This window comes from Amphiura filiformis, unplaced genomic scaffold (assembly GCF_039555335.1).
Source record: "Amphiura filiformis unplaced genomic scaffold, Afil_fr2py scaffold_92, whole genome shotgun sequence".
In the NCBI taxonomy this organism is placed as follows: domain Eukaryota; kingdom Metazoa; phylum Echinodermata; class Ophiuroidea; order Amphilepidida; family Amphiuridae; genus Amphiura; species Amphiura filiformis.
The window spans coordinates 101,255-123,081 of record NW_027305556.1 but is presented as its reverse complement, the minus strand read 5'-3'; the positions used below and the strand labels follow the sequence as shown (position 1 = coordinate 123,081).

At 39.0% G+C, this 21,827-nt stretch overlaps 1 protein-coding gene across 1 annotated transcript in view; it reads left to right on the top strand.

Annotated features, from left to right (window-relative positions):
• LOC140144880 (multiple inositol polyphosphate phosphatase 1-like) overlaps positions 1–8,751 on the top strand; it is a 91,089-nt gene extending 82,338 nt beyond the window's left edge. The window contains exon 4 of the mRNA XM_072166684.1: positions 7,128–8,751. Coding sequence (XP_072022785.1) covers positions 7,128–7,140 — 13 coding nt within the window. The 3' untranslated portion in view covers positions 7,141–8,751. The remainder of the gene's footprint in view (positions 1–7,127) is intronic.
• The last annotated feature ends 13,076 nt before the right edge of the window (positions 8,752–21,827 follow it).

The following is a 21,827-nucleotide window of genomic DNA, read 5'->3' as shown; positions in this document are numbered from 1 at the left end:
TTAAGGCTGTTCAGTTAAATTACATACCCATTGGCTGTTCCATTTAATTTACATACTCCCTCTGAAATGGCCCCAAAAGGCTGTTCCGTTTAATTTACATACTCCCTCTAAAATGGCTGTTCCATTTAATTTACATACTACCTGAGTAAGAGAGACTGACAACAGCAACCTATGGAGAGTAAGAGAGACGACTCCCCTGGGAGGGGACTTTTTACAATTTCTTTATTTTAAGTGCTATGACAGTGCAACCTACATTCAATTAAAGCTTGTGACTTGGACTTTCACTTTTTACACATACAATTTCTTTATTTTAAGTCCTCAGCAAAAAAGGACTGTAAGTTTGGGTACACCGATAACATGCGGGTATAGCCGTATTTGTGTACAAATGTATAGCCTTCTAGTTATACCCGCATGCAATAGCATGCAGGGTATCTTCCCATCCTGTGGTTTCTTCTCCTCCTTTTCTTCCATCAAACACATCATTCTGTCAAGGCTAGCGCAAAAACTACAAAGGCCCTGGGGCCCATATGTGGTACACTTATGGGCCCTACCCCGTAGAAGTGCATTTTGCCCTTCTTGGCCCCAGAGGTCAAAGGTCACGGGCCCCAGGGGCCCAAATGTGAAAATACAAAGCACGCCATTTCTCATCAAAAGAAGCAACCTCAGGGCCCTGAGTTGGTACACTGATAGCCCTAGGTGTACTCTATATTTACAAATATACAAGAGCCCCATATGTTATATATTATGGGCCCCAGGGGCCCAAATGTTGCAACAGATTGACAAGCCTAGCTCTAAAAGTATAAGATCACTAGGGCTCATATGTGGCATATGTATGGGCCCTAAGTTGTAGATGTGCCTTTTGCCCATTTTGGCCCCAGATGTACAAGGCTGGGGGCCCCAGGGGCCCAAATGTTAAAACAAAGGGCCGGCCGTTTCTCCGCAAATAAAGTAGCTACAGGGTTCAGATTTGGTACACAGATAGGTCTTTTAGTATTATATTGTCATATGTATATATAACCCCCATATGTCACATAATATGGGCCCCAGGGCCCCAAACGCTAAAACATAGGACAGGCTGTTACTCAGTAAATAGAGCAGCTACAATGCCAAGCTTGAGTCTACTGATAGCACTTGAGAATCCTACTTTAACATATGTACATGAGCCCCATAAGTCATATATATTGGGCCCCAGGGCCCCAAATGTTAAAACAAAGGGCCGGCCGTTTCTCATCATATAAAGCAGCTGTATGGCTCAGAGTTTGTACACAGATTGCACCTGAGAATTACATTGTTATATGTACATATGAGCCCTATATATCACATAATATTGGCTACAGGGCCCCAAACGCTAAAACATAGGGCCGGCCGTTACTCAGTAAATAACGTAGCTACAGTGGCCAGCTTGAGTCTACTGATAGCACTAGAGAATTTACTTCAACATAATTATGTACATGGGTCTCATAAGTCAAATATTATGGGTCCCAGGGCCCCAAATGTTGAAACAAAGGGCGGGCCGTTTCTCATCAAAGAAAGCAGCTTCCAGGCTCAGAATACGTACACAAATAGCACCTGAGAATTATATTGTTACTAACACCCACACACCCATCCACCCCACACACGTAGGACTAAACAGACAGATCGTATTATATCATAATTGGTAATACCAGCGTGAAGCGTTAAGGCTGTTCCAGTTAAATTAAATACCCATTGGCTGTTCCATTTAATTTACATACTCCCTCTGAAATGCATCCCCAAAAGGCTGTTCCGTTTAATTTACATACTCCCTCTGAAATGGCTGTTCCATTTAATTTACATACTCCCTCTGGAATAGTTTCCCTAATCATATTGCATAGCCTCACTGTGAGTAAGAGAGACTGACAACAGCAACCTATGGAGAGTAAAGAGACGACTCCCCTGGGAGGGGACTTTTTATAATTTCTTTATTTTAAGTGCTACGACAGTGCAACCTACATTCAATTAAAGCTTGTGACTTGGGCGACTTTTTACAATTTCTTTATTTTAAGTCTTCAGCAAATAAGGACTGTATGTTTGGGTACACCGATAACATGCGGGTATAGCCGTATTTGTGTACAAAAATATAGCCTTCTAGTTATACCCGTATGCAGAGCATGCAGGGTATCTTCCCATCCTTGGGTTTCATCTTCTCCTCCTCCTTCTCCTCCTCCTCCATCAAACACATTATTCTGTCAAGGCTAGCGCTAAAACTACAAGGGCCCCAGGGCCCATATGTGGTACACTCATGGGCCCTACCCCGCAGATGTGCCTTTTGCCCATCTCGGCCCCAGAGGTCAAAGGTCACGGGCCCCAGGGGCTCAAATGTAAAAACACAAACCATGCCGTTTCTCATCAGATGAAGCAGCCTCAGGGCTCTGAGTTGGTACACTGATAGCCCCAGGGGTACTCTATAAATACAAGTATACATGAGCCCCATATGTTATATATTATGGGCCCCAGGGCCCCAAATGTTAAAAACAAGGTGCAGCATATTGACAAGGCTAGCTCTAATGCTACAAGGGCACTAGGGCTCATATGTGGCACATGTATGAGGCCTAAATTGTAGATGTGCCTTTTGCCCATTTTAGCCCTAGAGGTTCAAGGCTAGGGGCCCCAGAGGCCCAAATGTTAAAACAAAGGGCCGGTCGTTTCTCAGCAAATAAAGTAGCTACAGGGTTCAGATTTGGTACACTAATAGGTCTGCAGCATTGTATTGTTATATGTATATATGAGCCCCATGTGTCACACAAAATGGGCCCCAGGGCCCCAAACGCTAAAACATAGGGCCGGCCGTTACTCAGTAAATAAAGCAGCTACAATGCCCAGCTTCAGTATACTGATAGAACTAGAGAATTATACTTCAACATATGTACATGAGCCTCATAAGTCAAATATTATGGGCCCAGGGCCGCGAATGTTAAAATCAAAGGGCCGGCCGTTTCTCATCAAATAAAGCAGCTTTAGGGCTCAGAGTTTGTACACAGATTGCACTTGAAAATTATATTGTTATATGTACATGTGAGCCCTATATATCACATTATATGGGCCCCAGGGCCCCAAACGCTAAATCATAGGGCCGGCCGTTACTCAGTAAATAAAGCAGCTACAGGGTTCAGATTTGGTACACTAAACGGTCTTTAGCATTATATTGTTATATGTGTATATGAGCCCCATGTGTCACACAATATGGGCCTCAGGGCCCCAAACCCTAAAACATAGGGCCGGCCGTTACTCAGTAAATAAAGCAGCTACAATGCCCAGCTTGAGTCTACTGATAGCACTTGAGAATCATACTTCAACATATGTACATGAGCCCCATTAGTCATATATATTGGGCCCCAGGGCCCCAAATGTTAAAACAAAGGGCCGGCTGTTTCTCATCATATAAAGCAGCTTTATGGCTCGGAGTTTGTACACAGATTGCACCTGAGAATTACATTGTTATATGTACATATGAGCCCCATATATCACATAATATTGGCCCCAGGGCCCCAAACGCTAAAACATAGGGCCGGCCGTTACTCAGTAAATAAAGTAGCTACAGTGGCCAGCTTGAGTCTACTGATAGCACTAGAGAATTATACTTCAACATAATTATGTACATGGGCCTCATAAGTCAAATATTATGGGCCCCATGGCCCCAAATGTTAAAATAAAGGGCGGGCCGTTTCTCATCAAAGAAAGCAGCTTCCGGGCTCAGAATATGTACACAGAATTATACTGTTACTAACACCCACACACTCATCCACCCCACACACGTAGGACTAAACAGACAGATCGTATTATATCATAATTGGAAATACCAGCGTGAAGCGTTAAGGCTGTTCCAGTTAAATTACATACCCATTGGCTGTTCCATTTAATTTACATACTCCCTCTGAAATGGCCTCAAAAAGGCTGTTCCGTATAATTTACATACTCCCTCTGAAATGGCTGTTCCATTTAATTTACATACTCCCTCTTGAATAGTTTCCCCCTAATCATATTGCATAGCCTCACTGTGAGTAAGAGATACTGACAACAGCAACCTATAGAGAGTAAGAGAGACAACTCCCCTGGGAGGGGACTATTTACAATTTCTTTATTTTAAGTGCTACGACAGTGCAACCTACATTCAATTAAAGCTTGTGACTTTGACTTTCACTTTTTACACATTTTCTGCCAATTGGGCGACTTTTTACAATTTCTTTATTTTAAGTCCTCAGCAAATAAGGACTGTAAGTTTGGGTACACCGATAACATGCGGGTATAGCCGTATTTGTGTACAAATATATAGCCTTCTAGTTTCTTCTCCTCCTCCTTTTCCTCCTCCTCCTTCTCCATCAAACACATCATTCTGTCAAGGCTAGCGTTAAAACTACAATGGCCTTGGAGCCCATATGTGGTACACTTATGGGCCCTACCCCGTAGAAGTGCCTTTTGCCCATCTTGGCCCCAGAGGTCAAAGGTCACGGGCCCCAGGGGCCCAAATGTGAAAATACAAAGCACGCCGTTTCTCATCAAATGAAGTAGTCTCAGGGCCCTGAGTTGGTACACTGATAGCCCTGGGGGTACTCTATATTTACAAATATACAAGAGCCCCATATGTTATATATTGTGGGCGCCAAGGGCCCAAATGTTAAAAGATGGTGCAACAGATTGACAAGCCTAGCTCTAAAAGTACCAGATCACTAGAGCTCATAAGTGGCATATGTATGGGCCCTAAGTTGTAGATGTGCCTTTTTCCCATTTTGGCCCCAGATGTACAAGGTTAGGGGCCCCAGGGGCCCAAATGTTAAAACAAAGGGCCGGCCGTTTCTCAGCAAATACAGTAGCTACAGGGTTCAGATTTGGTAAGCAGATAGGTCTTTAGTATTATATTGTCATATGTATATATTATAATCCCCATATGTCACATAATATGGGCCCCATGGCCCCAAACGCTAAAACATAGGACCGGCCGTTACTCAGTAAATAAAGCAGCAACAATGCCCAGCTTGAGTCTACTAATAACACTTGAGAATCATACCTCAACATATGTACATGAGCCCCATAAGTCGTATATATTGGGCCCCAGGGCCCCAAATGTTAAAACAAAGGGCCGGCCGTTTCTCATCATATAAAGCAGCTTCATGGCTCAGAGTTGGTACACAGATTGCACCTGAGAACAACATTGTTATATGTACATATGAGCCCCATATATCACATAATATTGGCCCCAGGGCCCCAAACGCTAAAACATAGGGCCGCCCGTTACTCAGTAAATAAAGTAGCTACAGTGGCCAGCTTGAGTCTACTGATAGCACTAGAAAAATATACTTCAACATAATTATGTACATGGACCTCATAAGTCAAATATTATGGGCCCCAGGGCCCCAAATGTTAAAACAAAGGGCGGGCCGTTTCTCATCAAAGAGAGCAGCTTCCGGGCTCAGGAACATCAAGGAGAAGCGGAGAAGGCAGCAAGCGGGGTACACACCCGGTCACAGAGAAAACATTCACTCACAGAAGTAAATAAGTCTGCTATTACAGACCATGTTGCGCAAAACAACCATGTCATAGGTTGGGAGGACGCTAACATCAGATCAAGGGAGACCAACAGGAACAAAAGACAGATTAGAGAGGCAATTTGGATCAGGCGACGAGGGCGAAACACCATGAACAGAGATGAAGGAAACTATTTCTTACCGAATATTTTCGACCAGCTTCTGGCGCCGCCACCGGCAGCAACTTCAGGAAAGAAGAAGCAAGGTTGCCAGTCTGATGAAGGGCTGCGTAGCAGCATGAAACTGTAGTATGTCACCAAAAAATTGGATTTGATAGTATGAATTCCCATCAAACAGTAATAACACCATGGTAACAAAAGTTATGCAGATTATAGGGGCAAGGAATCCAATTATTACACTGGAATTTCAGTGACCCAAGACAAGCGGTTCAATACTTGTGATAGAAAATGAGGTACCGCTAGGATGTACCTCATTTCCTATCATATTTACTGAACCGCTTGTCTTGATTGACTGAAATTTCAGTGTGTTATTAATTTGAGAAAAATGCAAAAATAGTCACAAATTTATCACAGTGGTGTAGTACCCCCTTAATGAGTCATTTGTATCTTTTGATTACAATTTGCCTATTTTGAACAGTCTAAAATTTGATTGAAGTGCAATTTCAGCAACATTTTTGATGTAATCGCCCGTCGTGATCGGCTGTATTCATGGGTGTCAATCCTCAATCTTGGGGGACAGAGGGAGATGGTGGGACGTGTTGCCAGTCTTTTTTACTTGGATTTTAAAATTTTACTTGGATGATCCAGTACAAATGTATAGGCAAAGTACATTTTTCAGGAAATATTTTACCATTTCAGGATTTTTTGACAACTCTGACTGGCATCTCTGCCTCCTCAGCAAAATGACCAATTTTTAGTTATTTTCCGCCACTTTTTGACAATTCAGGCCGATTGGCCCCCAACTTCAAGCCGGATTGGTGCTAATAACTGTGTTTACTTCTGAACTTCCATTGCCTTACATAGTGTCATGCTTCAGCGAATCCAACTAGATTTTGAATGCAATGGTCGGTGAACAAATTCATGGCTAGACTTCTCGAGCAAGTCTGCTTTAATGATAAAAAAAAAAAAAAGGTGTCTCAAAGCTTGCGCGCGATTTGACAAAAAAAGAAATGCGGACATTTTTTTTTATTTCAAAAAAAAAAATTTAATAGTTTTTTCCAGAAAAATTGGGCGAAAATCAGACTTTTTTTCTCAAAATACCATAAAAAAGTCGGGAATAAAAAAATAAAAAAATCGCATTTCGCATTTGTTTTCAAACCACTCGTGAGCTTTTTGGCCTAAGTTGTAAATTTTCTTGGGGAAATGGGCATGTTTTCTGTTGCATGTGTATATTAAAAAGAAATATTTTTTTCAATAAACCACATGTTGGGACAGAAATATGACTAAAAATGTACATGCAATAGCCTACACATGTAGAACTGAGGCTGATAGTCACAAAATGTTTTTTGTGTTGTCAACATGCAGCATGTGACCAGTGAAAATGATATTTTCAATTTACATGTAAAAAACTTGTTTGACAATGTGAAAGAATAAAAATATCTTATTCTATTTCTTTTCAAATTTACAGGTTGCTGTGGTAAGCCAAGTGGTTGACTGAAGCCCTTTTTTTGTTCAAGACTCTCTTGAAAGCCATGGATTTTGAATACATGTTCATGAAAACCTTAATATCTGCAGCTATCTTTGACGTACAGCCATAGCTAGAGAATCTGTCTCCGATAACTTCAGCAGAAGCACTATGCAGTTTATGGGGTTGAGTCTTCAGCTACCTTTGATCACATGTATATCTGTCACCGATATCTTCAGCAGCAGCCAGTGACATAGAGTATGTGGCTCTGGGTGAATACAGGCTCGAATCAAGACTAACCATTAACAAAGCCCAGGAAACTTTAACTTACAGGATTCACCTGGGAGTGAGCAATATGACTATGATGTCCTATATACTGTAAGACACTTTAATTTCACGGCAACTTAATTTGGCGAATTGGCAAGAAGTCATGTTTTTGTGGCAATTTAATGTCACAAATTTGCATCTTCTTGCTATGTAAAATCATTAGAAATGAACTATTTAGCAGCAATTTAATTTAGCGTTTGAAGGCGCTAGTGAAATTAGCAAAAGTTGTTTACAGTATTATGTGTACATTGGTGTACAGCAGTGTCATGTGTGGCAACAATAAACAAACAACTTTTGAATTAATGTATTCCAATCTAGAAACTTAATCTAAGCAGTGGACTGTAACAGCAAATGAAAAGGAAATATAATTATTATAATTACTCAATTACATTATTTGTGTAGCAAATCAGTGTTTTTTGGTCCAGTTACATTTTCTGACATTTGGGGAAAAAAAATCACTTTTTTTTTTGCTGATTTGGAGAGCCTATCTGGACCTAGAAACAAATGCTAAAAACAAATGTCCAGAACATGCAGAAAGGGCAACATGGCAATTTGTGTCCAAATTTCAAATTATGCCCTTTCTGGATACAAAATTATAATTTTGTGGCATTTTTTTTAAATCAATCACTATAAATGATCCTAGCATTTGTCTCTAGGTCTAATGACTCTGCAAATCGGAAAAAAAAAAAAAAAAAAAAAAATTGTGTGACTGACATTTCCGGCAAATTTTCCAGGGAAGGCGCTTCCTAAGTGTCGCTTTGTATAGATTGGATAGACACTAGCTGAGAGCATTATATCGTACTTATGTTCTTTTACTAGGCTGGGCTTGAGCAATTTGTTTGCGCCTGGTCCTATCAGAGCCCAAGCGTGTCTCTGTCCAGACTGACTGGTTAAATACAAATGTAGAACAAAATTTGTTCTCGGTTCAAGAAAAATCAAGAATCCATCCCCCAATTTGTGCCTACTGGGAACTCTTTTAACATAACAACTCCTTGCAACATAGTACCACCTGTAAATTGATACAAAAATCACAGCAAAAGCATTTGACCATTGTTGGCTCTGTTTAAAGCTTATTTCTATTATTGTAAAGGAAAAGAAAGAAGTATATTCGTAAGTCATACAGTAAAAAAACTCAATGTGGGGTAAAAAGGAACAAAGCAGAGGGAACTCAGTTGCCAGTGGGGTAAACTTTACACAACCATATTGCGGTACAGCTTTTACAATTAAGTGGGGTATATTTTTTACCACACTATGTGTAAATTACTTTACACCAACTTAATTGCGTAAAGTTTACACAATCATGACCGAGTTCCCTTTTTTACCCCGCTGATGTGTAAATTTTACCCACTGTTGTGTAACTGGGTTTACTTAGAAAGGGGTAAAAGCTTTTTTACACAATATGGTTGTGCAATTATTTTACCCTCCATTGTGATGTATTTTACATAATTCTGTGTAAAGTTAACACAACAGTGTCCAAGTTCCCTTTTTTACCACATTGATGTGTAAGTTTTATCAAATTCATGCATGCAGGGTACAGTTTTTACACAATATGGTTGTGCAATGATTTTACCCTCCATTGTGCTGTATTTTTAAACGATTATGTGTAATGACTCAATCTGCAAAAGACACAATAAAGATAAGAATACAATAACTTGTGAATTATAAACTCCAGAACTTTTATTTTGTTTCAAAACTTGAAAAAAAAAAAAAAAGCATAGGTATCATAAAAGTGCAAATTTGGTGTATTTGCAATTTTGGGAGTGGCGGGGGTACAGGGCGGAATTTGCCCCCAATATTTTTCTTGCCTCCTCCCCACTTTGGAGGCAAAATCACACAAATTTCCACTTTTTGTGGCAATTTGTTGCAAAATTTGTTAATTTTGCCCCTCCCCCCGAAAAAAAAATCTGGGTGCCGCACAGAATTTTGGATCAGGTCCGTCTAATAATAACATGGCATCATTGGCATGCAATTACTATGTATTGTAAAAATAAACACACTGTAAAAAGTTCCTAGCCATGTCACTCTCAAGATATTTGAAATGCAATGCTTGTGGAAAGGGATGTGAAACATTGCTCCTAGCTTGGGCTGTTTGGTGTATAGGGGTGGGTTGGTAGAAGTATGTGTGGGGTGTGTATGTGCACAAAATACCTTGTCCACCACAAAATAATGGTTTGCCTGAAATCCTTGTGAAGTAGCTTTTGATAATAAACTGTGCATCAGTATTTTTGTACTTAAATTTGTGACTTTTATAATATGAAGTTTTTTTGTACCTTTTGTGTCTTTTATCCTATAAAAGACACAACAAGTACAAAAATACTGATGCTCAGTTTCTAATACTCATATGACTCTAGAATTTTGCGCATTAATTTTAAGAAACATTTTTGTCATCACCCTTTTACTCACAATTATCACCAAACATGTGGATCCAATACTTTGGAGAGTCAGTGGATCAGGAAGATAACACTCTGACTGAAATAAGTGAAAATCTCACTCTCCAAACTCATGGCCCTTAAATCATACCCTGAACACTCTTTCAGGATTGATTTTCACTCTTTAAGGAGTAGTTTTAATTCTTTTAGGAGTGATTTTCACTCCCTTTGACCCTTGTCACTTTTTTGGAGAATGAGTTTTCACTCTTTTACATTAAGAGAGTAAAAAACACTTCTAGCTTTAAGGTTGGTCTGAACCCTGGAATTATGAAAACTTTCGGGCCTCATAACTGCTAAATTATTAGTCTAAAGAATATAAAAGTATACATTTTTAGAATGGAAATGACTTGCTGAATTCATCTGTGAGGTCCAATTTGGGCCAAAATGCTCATTTTGGAGAAAATCCCAAAAACAGTTTTTGGCTCACATTTTTCGTGCAACGTAACAAAAAAATTGTTTGGCCAAAAATTTTTTTTAATAATTTTTAAAACCTAGATAAAAATATCTAGGGACGGTTTTTTCCTTTTTTTATCTATTTTTTTATCTATTTGATAATGTCCATGTCCTTTACACAACAGATACCAGGCAGGTAGTCCACTTGGTTCCTTTACCCATCAGATCCCAGGTAGTCCAACTTGAATGTCTCTCATCCAAGCTATACATGTAGTTGCAAAACTCTCTTCCTGTATAAGATCAAAAAGGATATAAAAGAAACAAAAGAAACATTGTGAGAACAGGGCTCTTGAGAAAAAACAAGCGAGTATGACAATGTGTGGGTTTTGAATGGGATTTAGCAGCATTATCCTCATACTCATTTTTGTACTGAACACTAAAGTACCCCCCGGGATGCTGACAACACAACTGAATTTGAGGTCTCATTTTCTCACAGATCTTGATGATTATTGAAATTCAAGGCAGCATCAAATCACCACATGTAACACGAAAACACAACATTTTGAAATGTTGCAGGGGCAAGAGTGATTCTTTGTGGTAAAATTTGTTTTTTGTGCAAATTCGCATGATTTTTAACAATTTTGCACGTTTGCACAGAGAAGGACAAAATTTGTGGGATTTCGCCCTGATAGCTGTGTAAAGATCCGTAAAAATGTGTTAGACAGCGAACGAGCGCATACATATCGCAAAAAATTTGACGCGAATGAGCGTAGGAAGATCACAAACATGCGAAACTGCGGCGAATGATGGATCGCAATCTTGATACTACATACAAAATACACAAACACACTACACACTGAGCGCTGCTCTGTATATAATACACTAGTATAAGTGCAATAATTATGTGTTCCCTTGGGTTGGTGAATTCGCAAAATGACCAGATGCCAAAATTCATTCACTTGCCCCCCTTCCCCTTTTGGCGTACGATACCAAAACATCTCTTCTCCGGGGTACACAAAATTATTGCATCACCCCTAAGGAAGAAGAAGAAGAAAAGATGCGCACACTGACTAGCCAAGGTGAAAAATGTAAATAATCCCCTATATTAAGGCTTGCTCGAGAAGTCTAGCCACAAATTGCTCACCGATAGCTTCACATTCGAGGCTAAAGACCATTGCATTCACTTCGGATTCGCTGAAGCATGACACTGTAAAGCAATGGAAGTTCAGAAGTACACACAGCCGATCACGACGGGCAATCATATCAAAAATGTTGCTAACAAAGTTTTAGATTGTTCCGGGGATTGTTCAAAATAGGCATATTTTACTCGAAAGATACAGTTGACTCATCGAAATAACTTTTGCAAAAAAATGTCAACGCTGTCTCAGCCTGACCGAAAAATGATAGCAACGTACTCTAGCATCGAATGCGTAGTCGTGTGCAAATTCCTCTAGAGGTCTCTACGTGAAATATCCCACCATCGCATTGCGTCCTTTATCATATGGGTGTCTATGTCGCTACGGTAAGAATTTGTTGTGTACATTTCTCCGATAGCAGACAGGCACACAAATTCAATTACTGCGGGAATACCGCGGAAACATGGCATGTTGCCTCAGGGGATCCGACGCTAAGTCAGATACCGCGTGAGCAAACTCAAAAATAGCGCAAACAGTGCGAGCGTACACAAATGGAACTTCTCGCGTAAGATAAGTGATTTCGCCAGGTCTGTACGCTGTACCGGTGTCAGCTGAATTCGAGTACGCTTAGAGGGCACAGGCATGGAAAATTCCAATCTGTTTATTAATAATCTAAGACTGTGGGTAAAACCTTCCTGCAGTTCGCTGTGCCATGTTGGCTCTCAATCTCCAAGCATGCTGTACGGATCATACTTACTGGGGACCATCATGATCTTCCGCTACGTGTTTCAGGGCTATTTATTGTCCAACTTAGTGGAGAGTCATGTCGTGTTCCGTTAAAAAAAATGTCATTGATAACAGTCAATGTCTGCTGACGAAACTAAGTTGGACGTGGACAACTAGAGTTCTCAAGTAAAATATTAAAGGCAGGAACTATTGTTGGAAACAGTTTGACAACTCTACAATTTTTTTTATTCAGTCAGTCATCGCATTGGGAGGCTAGTCCTGACTCTCCATCCATACAATACTTTAAACCAATGTAAGCTTGTCCCAGCAGCTTGTGAATGTGACTAGCCAGGGGCCCTGTGATTTCCACATGATTTGACCCTAGCCCTATCCAGTATCCGTGGTTCAAAACCATGCATCAAAACATGCTTCCGACCCCTTCAGTTTTAAAATCACTCTTTACAGATACTAACGAGGTTGATTTACGTTGATTCTACACAGAATAAGGATGTTTCAATTGTTTGGAAGACGGCTTTGACGTATAAATGCCGAATTCGACACCCATGTAAATTCGCAAATTCACAAAGAAAACACTGCATATGAATCATTGGCAGTTCCGTTTATTCTAATTTTCGATGTGTACGTAACTTGATAACATAAAATCAAGTTTGCGCATATTCGTTTGCAGCTCACATATCTAAAAAGTACTAAAACATACTCACGTTTCTGAAACTGATGTTCATCAGAAACTTTTGTTTATCTCTTCCTGGACAATCTGCCTCGCCTTCAGTTTTCCGTTCCGCTAAATTGGAGTTAGCCGAGCCGGAAACGCCATCAACGGCGAAAAGGTGCCAATTATAAGAATCGTCTATAAATCAGAATTATTGTCAGTTTTTGACTCAAGACGCAAGCTACTGTCTCAAACCGCACGCTAACGACTATCATATCTGTTCAAAATATATATATTCATGTGCAAGGAACCACATCTGGTTTCTTCATACGAAATCATTTACGGGAGATATTCATCATTTTCTACACCGGTATCCAAAGATTTTCTTCTCATATCAAACTCGTGCATAGCAAATTCACGTGTATCGATCCCGGGTATTTATTTTAGTATCTCTGCTGTACCAAGTAATTATTTAACCAGGCGATGTCGGTTTGCGCCCTTTTAATAGCTCTTCATTATTTGCTAACACCAACCACATTCCCATCAATCTTTTTAAACAGTTGCTCTGATTTTGACTTATTAGTTCGACATGTTTTCAGAAGCTTCTCCTAGAGCCCTTAAAGAATTATTTCAGACTGAGCTATGTGTATATCTTCCCTTACATTCGTAGACTGGATGATGATTTGTGGAAGAGAAATAAAGCATTTGGAGGACAGGATATAAAAGAACAACGAATTTGTTTTTTGTTTGTTTTTTGTTTCTTTTTGTTTCTGTTTGTTTTGTTTTGTTGTTGTTGGTGTGTGTGTGTGTGTGGTGGGGGTACATATAAGAAATACATTCAACGCTACTTCCTGTTTTTACCCGGGGGAGGCTCGCGCCCCTAAAGTCCCCCAAAATGGGACACAGTCGTCATTGTATTGTAGCCCTATAGTAGGGGGATGATCTCTGAACCACTTTGTGAGATATTAGAGTGATTGCGAAGACGCGTTCACTGCAAACGCCATACGGGTTACGTATTACGACATTGTGCGGTAGAACGTCATAGTGCCGTCCACATCCAAACTAGTCTCCTACACAACCATTTTGTGTCGGTCCTAACGCTCGTCGTATATGTTCGTGATAGCCTCATAAAGTCCGGAGACTATATCTAAACGCAATTGCAATAAGCTCATGGTTGCGCTATGCTGAGACAGATAACAGAGAGTAGTTATTCTTGAGAGGGCACTCTATTCAGACACGTGGTTTCTTTTCCAACGCTAAAAGATCACGAATTTTGGTAGTTTGCAAATGAAAAGTGTCCGCACTATCGATTGATTACGTAACTGTTATGAATAATTTATTAGGTTTTTCAATGCAATCGCCTCGACCCATCAATACATATTATCTGTATTATCAAAGTACTTGGAATAGCAATCCGGTGGGGTCACTTAACTACTCCCTAATACTAATGGAGTTTTAATGGCGTTTAATGGCGTTTCTCCTCTCCATACACAAATGAACAAATACAATAGATGAAGGTCAACACGTATGGCCTCCTATGTAACATGTTATACGTGGTTTACAAAAACCTGAATATCATAAAGATCAGTATTCGTTTGTGCATCATGAACTGCACATTCACGTTGCTAAATATTACTCATTATATATTATGACAAATATTGGTATTATGACAATACGGTATATACATTGTACAGTATATAAAACGACTAATAGATCTTACTATCATGGCGTCAATGGTTCATCGTATCCCGTATGTTTCTTAAAAGTCATTCATATTTGAGACAAATTCATGAAGGCGCTAAATCTGACAATAGCAACAATCGCGCAAAGTAGCACAAGTTAATGTGAAAGCGTGATTCTTGTCATAAGAGCACAGAATAGCGCAAAGTAGCACAAGTTAATGTGAAAGCGTGATTCTTGTCATAAGAGCACAGAATAGCATAATGTAACGCGAATATGATGCGTAGTAGGTCTAAATCTCACAATAGCAACAATCGCGCAAAGTAGCACACGTTGATGTGAAAGCGTGATTCTTGTCATAAGAGCACATAATAGCATAATGTAACGCGAATATGATGCGAATATGATGCGTAGTAGGTAAATAGCAATAGTAGCACAAAGGAGCATAAGTTAATGTGAAAGTGTGATTCTTCTGACAATAGCAACAATAAGTAGATAATTAAATCTGGTCAACCAGAAAAAAGTCACTTTTGGTCAGATGGAATCACCGACGTTTCGGCCAAAACCTTTGGCCTTCAGCTGGGTGGATGATTTAGGGTCATCCGAGGTCAATCGATGAGGAAGTTGCTTGATGACCCGATCCCAACCATGTGACAGATTCACTCTAACGCCCCCGCTCCTGGTGATTCCATCTGACCAAAAGTGAGTTTTTTCTGGTTGACCAGATTTAATTATCTACTAATTGATCAAATCCCAGATGACTGAAAGTATACACAGTGTTAATAGCAACAATAGCACAAAGGAGCACAAGTTAATGTGAAAGCGTGATTCTTACCATAAAGAGCACAGAATAAACAGAACAGCAATTTACGCGATTTTGTGTTTTTTTACATCACCTTCCGTACTGTACCTCAAGCTTGTGCTATTCACGCGATTTTGCTCATCTCGCTGATTCCATCACCTACCTCAAGCATGAACTATTCACGCGATTTTGCGTTTTTGTCACCTACCGTACCTCAAGCCTGTGCTATTCACGCGATTTTGTGTTTTTCTAAAACCTCCCTAAACCAGATTTAGTTTTCAACCCCACAATTTAATTTTATGAAACAGTAAATGAGTATCTATTGGCTCCTTCTTATTTTATCCACGAACACTAACCTCTCCTAAACATTATCTCCTTTTTAAATTTTCTGCAAACACCCCAAAACCGTACACACCAGATTTTAAATTTCTCTTTGCCGAGAACCGCTGTGTCTAAAGTCGCCATCCTCTGAAAGAGTGGTCAGGACGAGGATGTTTAGATATGTAGTACTCACCGACAAAATACCCCTTCCCGAAAGCCCAAACATCACTTCTTTACTTAAAAAAAACACGCGCAATTTTTCGAGAACCGCTGTACTCACCGAACAAAATACCCCTTCCCCGAACCGCCCAACCCCAGCTTTCTCCATTTCCAGAAAAGTAGTACTCATTGACAAAATACCCCTTCCCGAAAACAGCCCAAATCAAAACATCACTTCTCTACTTAAAAAAGCACTCGCAATTTGAGCAATAGTACATGGTGTATATTGCCGCGTTCTCACTTCATCCACGAACACCGCCCCTAAACATTATTGCTTTTTTTTCTGAAAACCACCCCATGCCAGATCACCGCCCCTAAACATTGTTTTGTTTTTAAACCGGCCCGTGCTAGATTTCTAATTTCTCTTATCGCTGTGTTTGAGTAGTTTCCGACGAAATAAAGAAACCACCCAATTTAAGGGTTGTGTTTAGCTATTTCAGGTGGGTAGGGGTAGAAAAAGATTATTGCCATTTTGACCAAAACACGTGAATATTTATGATTTGCCAAACAGAAACTAACAGAATAATACCTAAAAGTATCACTTTTTAATCATTTTGTCATAAATACGACTTTCCACCATTTACAATTATTTGTACCGGGGTGTGCCTGTTGTCAAGTCGATCAAGATTGTGATGTAACATTCCGTACAGGGGGTAATCAGTACGGCGTGACAGAGCCATTATCATTTAAATAAAAGTATGGCTTCTATAAGGTTACAATAAGGGAACAAACCAAAAGATCGATGACGTCCAATAAACGTAACTAGTTTCGTTTCTCAGCCGACCCCTCCCTCCATGCCAGAAACGTAATAATGAAATGTTGGAAATTTTGACATAATAATAATAATGACACATTCTTCAGACCGATGTTTTTGTACAAACGTAATCGAGTATTTTACCCCTACCCCTTAAACGAAACTGGTTTCGTTTATAAGACGTTATCGATTTTTTGGTTTGTTCCGTAAAACAGGTAATAGGTATGAATGGCCGTGTAATCGATCTAGAGAAACCTGTCTCGCTGTCATCTTAAGCTGCATGGGTGTCCCAGAAAGATCCATACCGGGAAAGTTGAATTTTGTAGGTAGCATTGTTATCAGTCATATTGTTTTGAGTTCTAAATATTACATATATTTAGCTTTCTTGGTAATTTAAGATTTTAAAGATCGAATGTTTCTAAAATAAATTACAGAATATTGCGTACAATGGTGAAGTTTAAGTTTTGACAATACAATCTATTATGAAAATAATGAATAACCGTTCAGCACAAACTTATTTGGAAACAGTTTTGCAGCTAATTTTGTTATGATCTATCGATTACTAGCATGCATGGTATAAAGGATTTGTTAAGCTTGATTGACCTAATACTGCATGTGTCGTCTTTGGCGGCAGTTTCGAAAATAATGATTGCGGTGTATGAGTTTCATCATTTGAAATGCCGGCAGAGATTGATTTAGGGGCCTATTATAAAAATATTATAGAGAAGATTCGTCCTTGTGCCACAGCATGTATTTATGTCCCTATTGGCAAACACACAACTAGGAAAAGGTGAAGATTACATTTGCAGCAAGTTTTTCTTATTAAAACAAGTTATACCCTCTATAAGAATTACATTTTTGGCGTAAAATTTATCGTACATTTTTTTTAAAATTCAGCACAAATATCGGGACTAATATTGAAAACACATGAAAAAGGTCACTTAAATCATTATTAAGAATTATTCAGTGTTTCAAGCTCTACATTTGTGCCAAATTTGGTGTATCTCCTTTGACAACTGAATGATTTCTACACTATATTGCAAAGTAGGTCTACGTCTGGGCGATAGTGATAAAGCAGGTCAATGTCTGGTGCTTATGAAGCCTGTGCTGTAAGTAACACACGTGCAATTTTTGTCCAGTTTTAAGAATATCAATATCACGCCAAAACGAATCAAGTTTTTGAAATGAAAGTAACACAATAAGTAGGTGACATTTATGTCATTGTATTCCATGTACCGGTACAAAAATTAAATACACTGTTGATTAATTTTTCAAACACGGTATAGATCATTCTGGAACACCCTGTATCTTAGAACTGTCCTTCAACACAGGTGGTAGTATACGGTTATATTGTTCCGGTCCATTTATGACATAGCCATCCTCATTTTAATACATGCTAATAAAATAAAACATGAGATCGGTTTGAATGGTTGTGGAATCAAACTAGAGACCTGTTCCTTTGTCACCTTTATAGACCTGATAAATCAAGCGGAACGATTCTTGTCATATCGTTTTACAGAATTGGTCGTATTGCCAGCGCTGCAGTGTTAGTATTAACTTTGGGCTTCTTATGAATTGACTGTCAATATCTTATACTAGGTATACATTAAAACTCAAACGGGAGAAAGAATCGCGCATACGCATGTTAGAACATTTTCAACAATGTTTTAAAATTGTATATTACAATGTATTTACATTAACATTGTACCCTAAATAACATGGACATTTGGGTGATATGTTGATGTAGTTACGGGCCATATTTAGTGCCGATTTGTCCCAATTTGCTTTTGACTTACCTGGCAACACTCCATAAAATATGGCTAGTCGTGTGAAGACAAAGTTGAAGACCTATAAGGAGTTATATTCGTTCTCAAATGAAATCATTATGAAGATCGTAAGTAAAAGTAATATAATAACATAGCGCTATTAGCTCGCCTATGAACCTTGATATTCGTTAGTTAACCGGATAAATAACTTCGGCAAAACTGACAAACTTGTACCAAAATTGGCGTTAACTCGTTACTGTCGAAAATGTACAAAATATGGCTTCCGTGAATCTGAAAATATTGATATTTCAAAATTGGTTAATTGTATTACCATAAATCGAACACGGACATGCAGGATGGTATCTCCAGAAGTCTTGTTGCCTAAAAAATGGAATTTTGTTGAATTTAGAGTAACAAAATAACATGCGCCAGACAGTGGTCGACGAGACTGTAAAATCAGGTAGAAGTTTGTGTGTTGACGAGCTTCGAACATGCCTTCGTCGCATTCCGAAGTCACAAATATCTATCATAATTCTTATTTTAAGGTCCTGTAAATACCTCAGCAGAAAGATAGGGTCATCGTCCAACACGGACTACTCGAAAACAGTTCGCGTATAAAAAAGTGCGTGGGCTGTTTTGCATCGTTATATGTACAGGCATATTTGAAGAATTTCCTATAAGCTAATAATATTAAGGATGCTGAAATATTAATCTAAAGACTTCATTCTTTCATGTGCACCATAAATTTTGCACCTGAGATACATATTGCTAGGCAAAAATTCACAGCAAACATGGCAGATTTCTCCCATTTCGGAGCTATTTGAGACAAGATGGCCCCATCCCTTAAGACACACTTTTAATTGTCACAATGGATAAAGAGACAAAAGGAAGCGACAAAAGATGGGACCACTAGAGAACCAATTACCTGGATAAAAGTGCAGGAATTAAAATTTGATATGGCCAAATAAAAACAAAACAAACGTGATTTTTGTCTTTTTTTCATTATTATTTTACTGTTATTTTTTTCACACATTTCTTATTATTCTAAGATACATTAGTTCAGTTACTTTTAAATTGTATTTTTCTTTGACATAAGCTGAATCAATCTCAACATTTCCGATACCAAAGATTCATGCCTTGTCCTTCACTACTTTAAAAGAAATATCAACAATTGACTATAGTAAAGCCATATTCAGTGTGTTTCTTAAATGCTTTTCAGAACTGTAAATTGCGCCACGATTCCCAACATATGTATACATTTTGCTGGTTTCTATTCAAAAGATTTTAATACAATATATACTTTTTATGAATAAAACATGTTTGCAAAATATGTGGAAATATTATTAGAAAATATTTAATATCAAATTAGCGTTTAGCTCAATTAGTGTGTGTATTAAATGATACATAATCAATTAATATGCACTCTCAACTAATACTAATTTTAATGCTATATTTTCAAAATGAATACGTGTTCCCGGTTGGCTCTATAGCGATTTCACAGAAAAGGTATTTCTAGTACAATGCAGCGTCGGACTCTAGCTGAGAGCGTAGCCTAAGTCATTATAGACTCCAAGAATGGCTCTCCATATACAAATGAACAAACACAAAGGAGGGTAGTCTCTTCCGTGGCCAGCTTGATTTCGATGGAGCGAAACCAAATTGGCTGCGGAGGAGACGGGTCATTTCGCTATGCAAATTCGTCCGTGTCGTAGCCCTGCAGATAAAGATATAGGAAACACCCATTGATTCACCTTGGGTGCATCTAACCAGAGAAGATAAGAATAGATTCTCTTCTTCTCTCTTCGAAACCACTTTCCTCGGTATTGATATGCAAATACGACTGTGTGTATATATTGCTCTAAGCATTCAGTCAAGGGCATGAGCTTATTCACGCATTCATTTACAACGCAAACTTATATCGAATCCCGGTGGTTTGCGACCAATGAAATGTCCGCACCCCTGGATTTATTAATCCCTGGTATGAATTATTTATTAGGTTTGTCAAGGCAATAACCACGATCCGTTTTGTAATAATATAAATTATAAAAGCACTTGAAATAGAATCCCGCTGAGTTCAATGAACTGCGCCCTGAAACCGATGGAGAAGTGCCCCATAAAGAAGCTCTCCATTGACCTCTATTAACAGGTCAGTGAGCTCTCCATACACAAATGAACAAGTACAATAGGACAAGGCCAGCACCTATTACCTGCTTAGTAACATGTTATTTAAAAGTCTTCTAAAGCTTAATATCTTGAAGATTAGTATTTATGATGCAAAATATCAGTTCTAATATAAAATTACAAATAATTGGTATTATGACACACGGTATAGGTGATATATAAAACGACTAATAAAATCATGTCATCATGGCGTCATGGCAAAGGTTCATTATATCCCGTATGTTTGTCTAAATTCATATATATTTGAAAACGATTTCTACACCCATTTAATATGTACTTTTTAAATTTTCATTTATTTTTATGTAACAAATTCAGGTTTATCCATTACGCGGGGCCGCCGGGCAATACAAATTTAATGCTAACATTGAATGAACGTAGAATCAAGAATGGGCATTTCTAGTACATACAGCGTCTGACTCTACCTGAGGACCTAGCCTAAGTCCCATGGGCTCCAAGAGTGGCTCTCCATACACACATGAACAAATACAATGACGGGTCGCCATTGCTCTCCATACACAAATGATCAAATACAATGGAGAGTCCGACTGCCATGCAAATGAGCCAAGTGCCCTCTCAAGGGTCTGCTCTGTGTATTCAGTCCAGATTAGCATATTTGAGTTTTGCGGGCTCATTGGAAAATGAGTAAGCCTATTGTTCACACGTGTATGCTATTTGTCTAAATAAACAAACCAGAGTTTGGTGTTGGATGCCTCGGAAGTCGCCATGGTGTATATTATTCGAACAACAAGAAACACAGCCCATTATCATATAAATAGTACCCTGTTTCTTTATTAAAGCAAAATAGTTAAGTCAAAAACTTCAATTTGGTGACCACTCTCTGGCTAGTAAGGCCAAAATGCAAAATGGCCGCCGCCACCATTTTGAAAATTTAAGTTTTGAACCAGAGCACCTATAATCATGCACAAAGACACTTTTTCGGATACGTAACCCCAGATAAGGGACGTACACCTCAGATAAAGCAGTCCCAATCCCAAATAAGGCGCCTTAACCCTAAATAAGGAACATTAACCTAAGATAAGAGAAGTAAACCCCAGACGGCGCCTTATCTGGGGTTTAGACTGCCATATCTGAGTTTACGTCTCTTATCTGGGGTTAAGGCGCCTTATCTTGGGTTTAGATGCCTTATCTGAGGTTTACGACCCTTATCTGGGGTTAACGACCCTTATCTAGAGTTAAGGCACCTTATGTGGGGTTTAGATGCCTTATATGGGGTTTATGTTCCTCAATTAGGATTAAGGCGCCTTATTTGGGGGTTGGACTGCTTTATCGGGGGTCTAC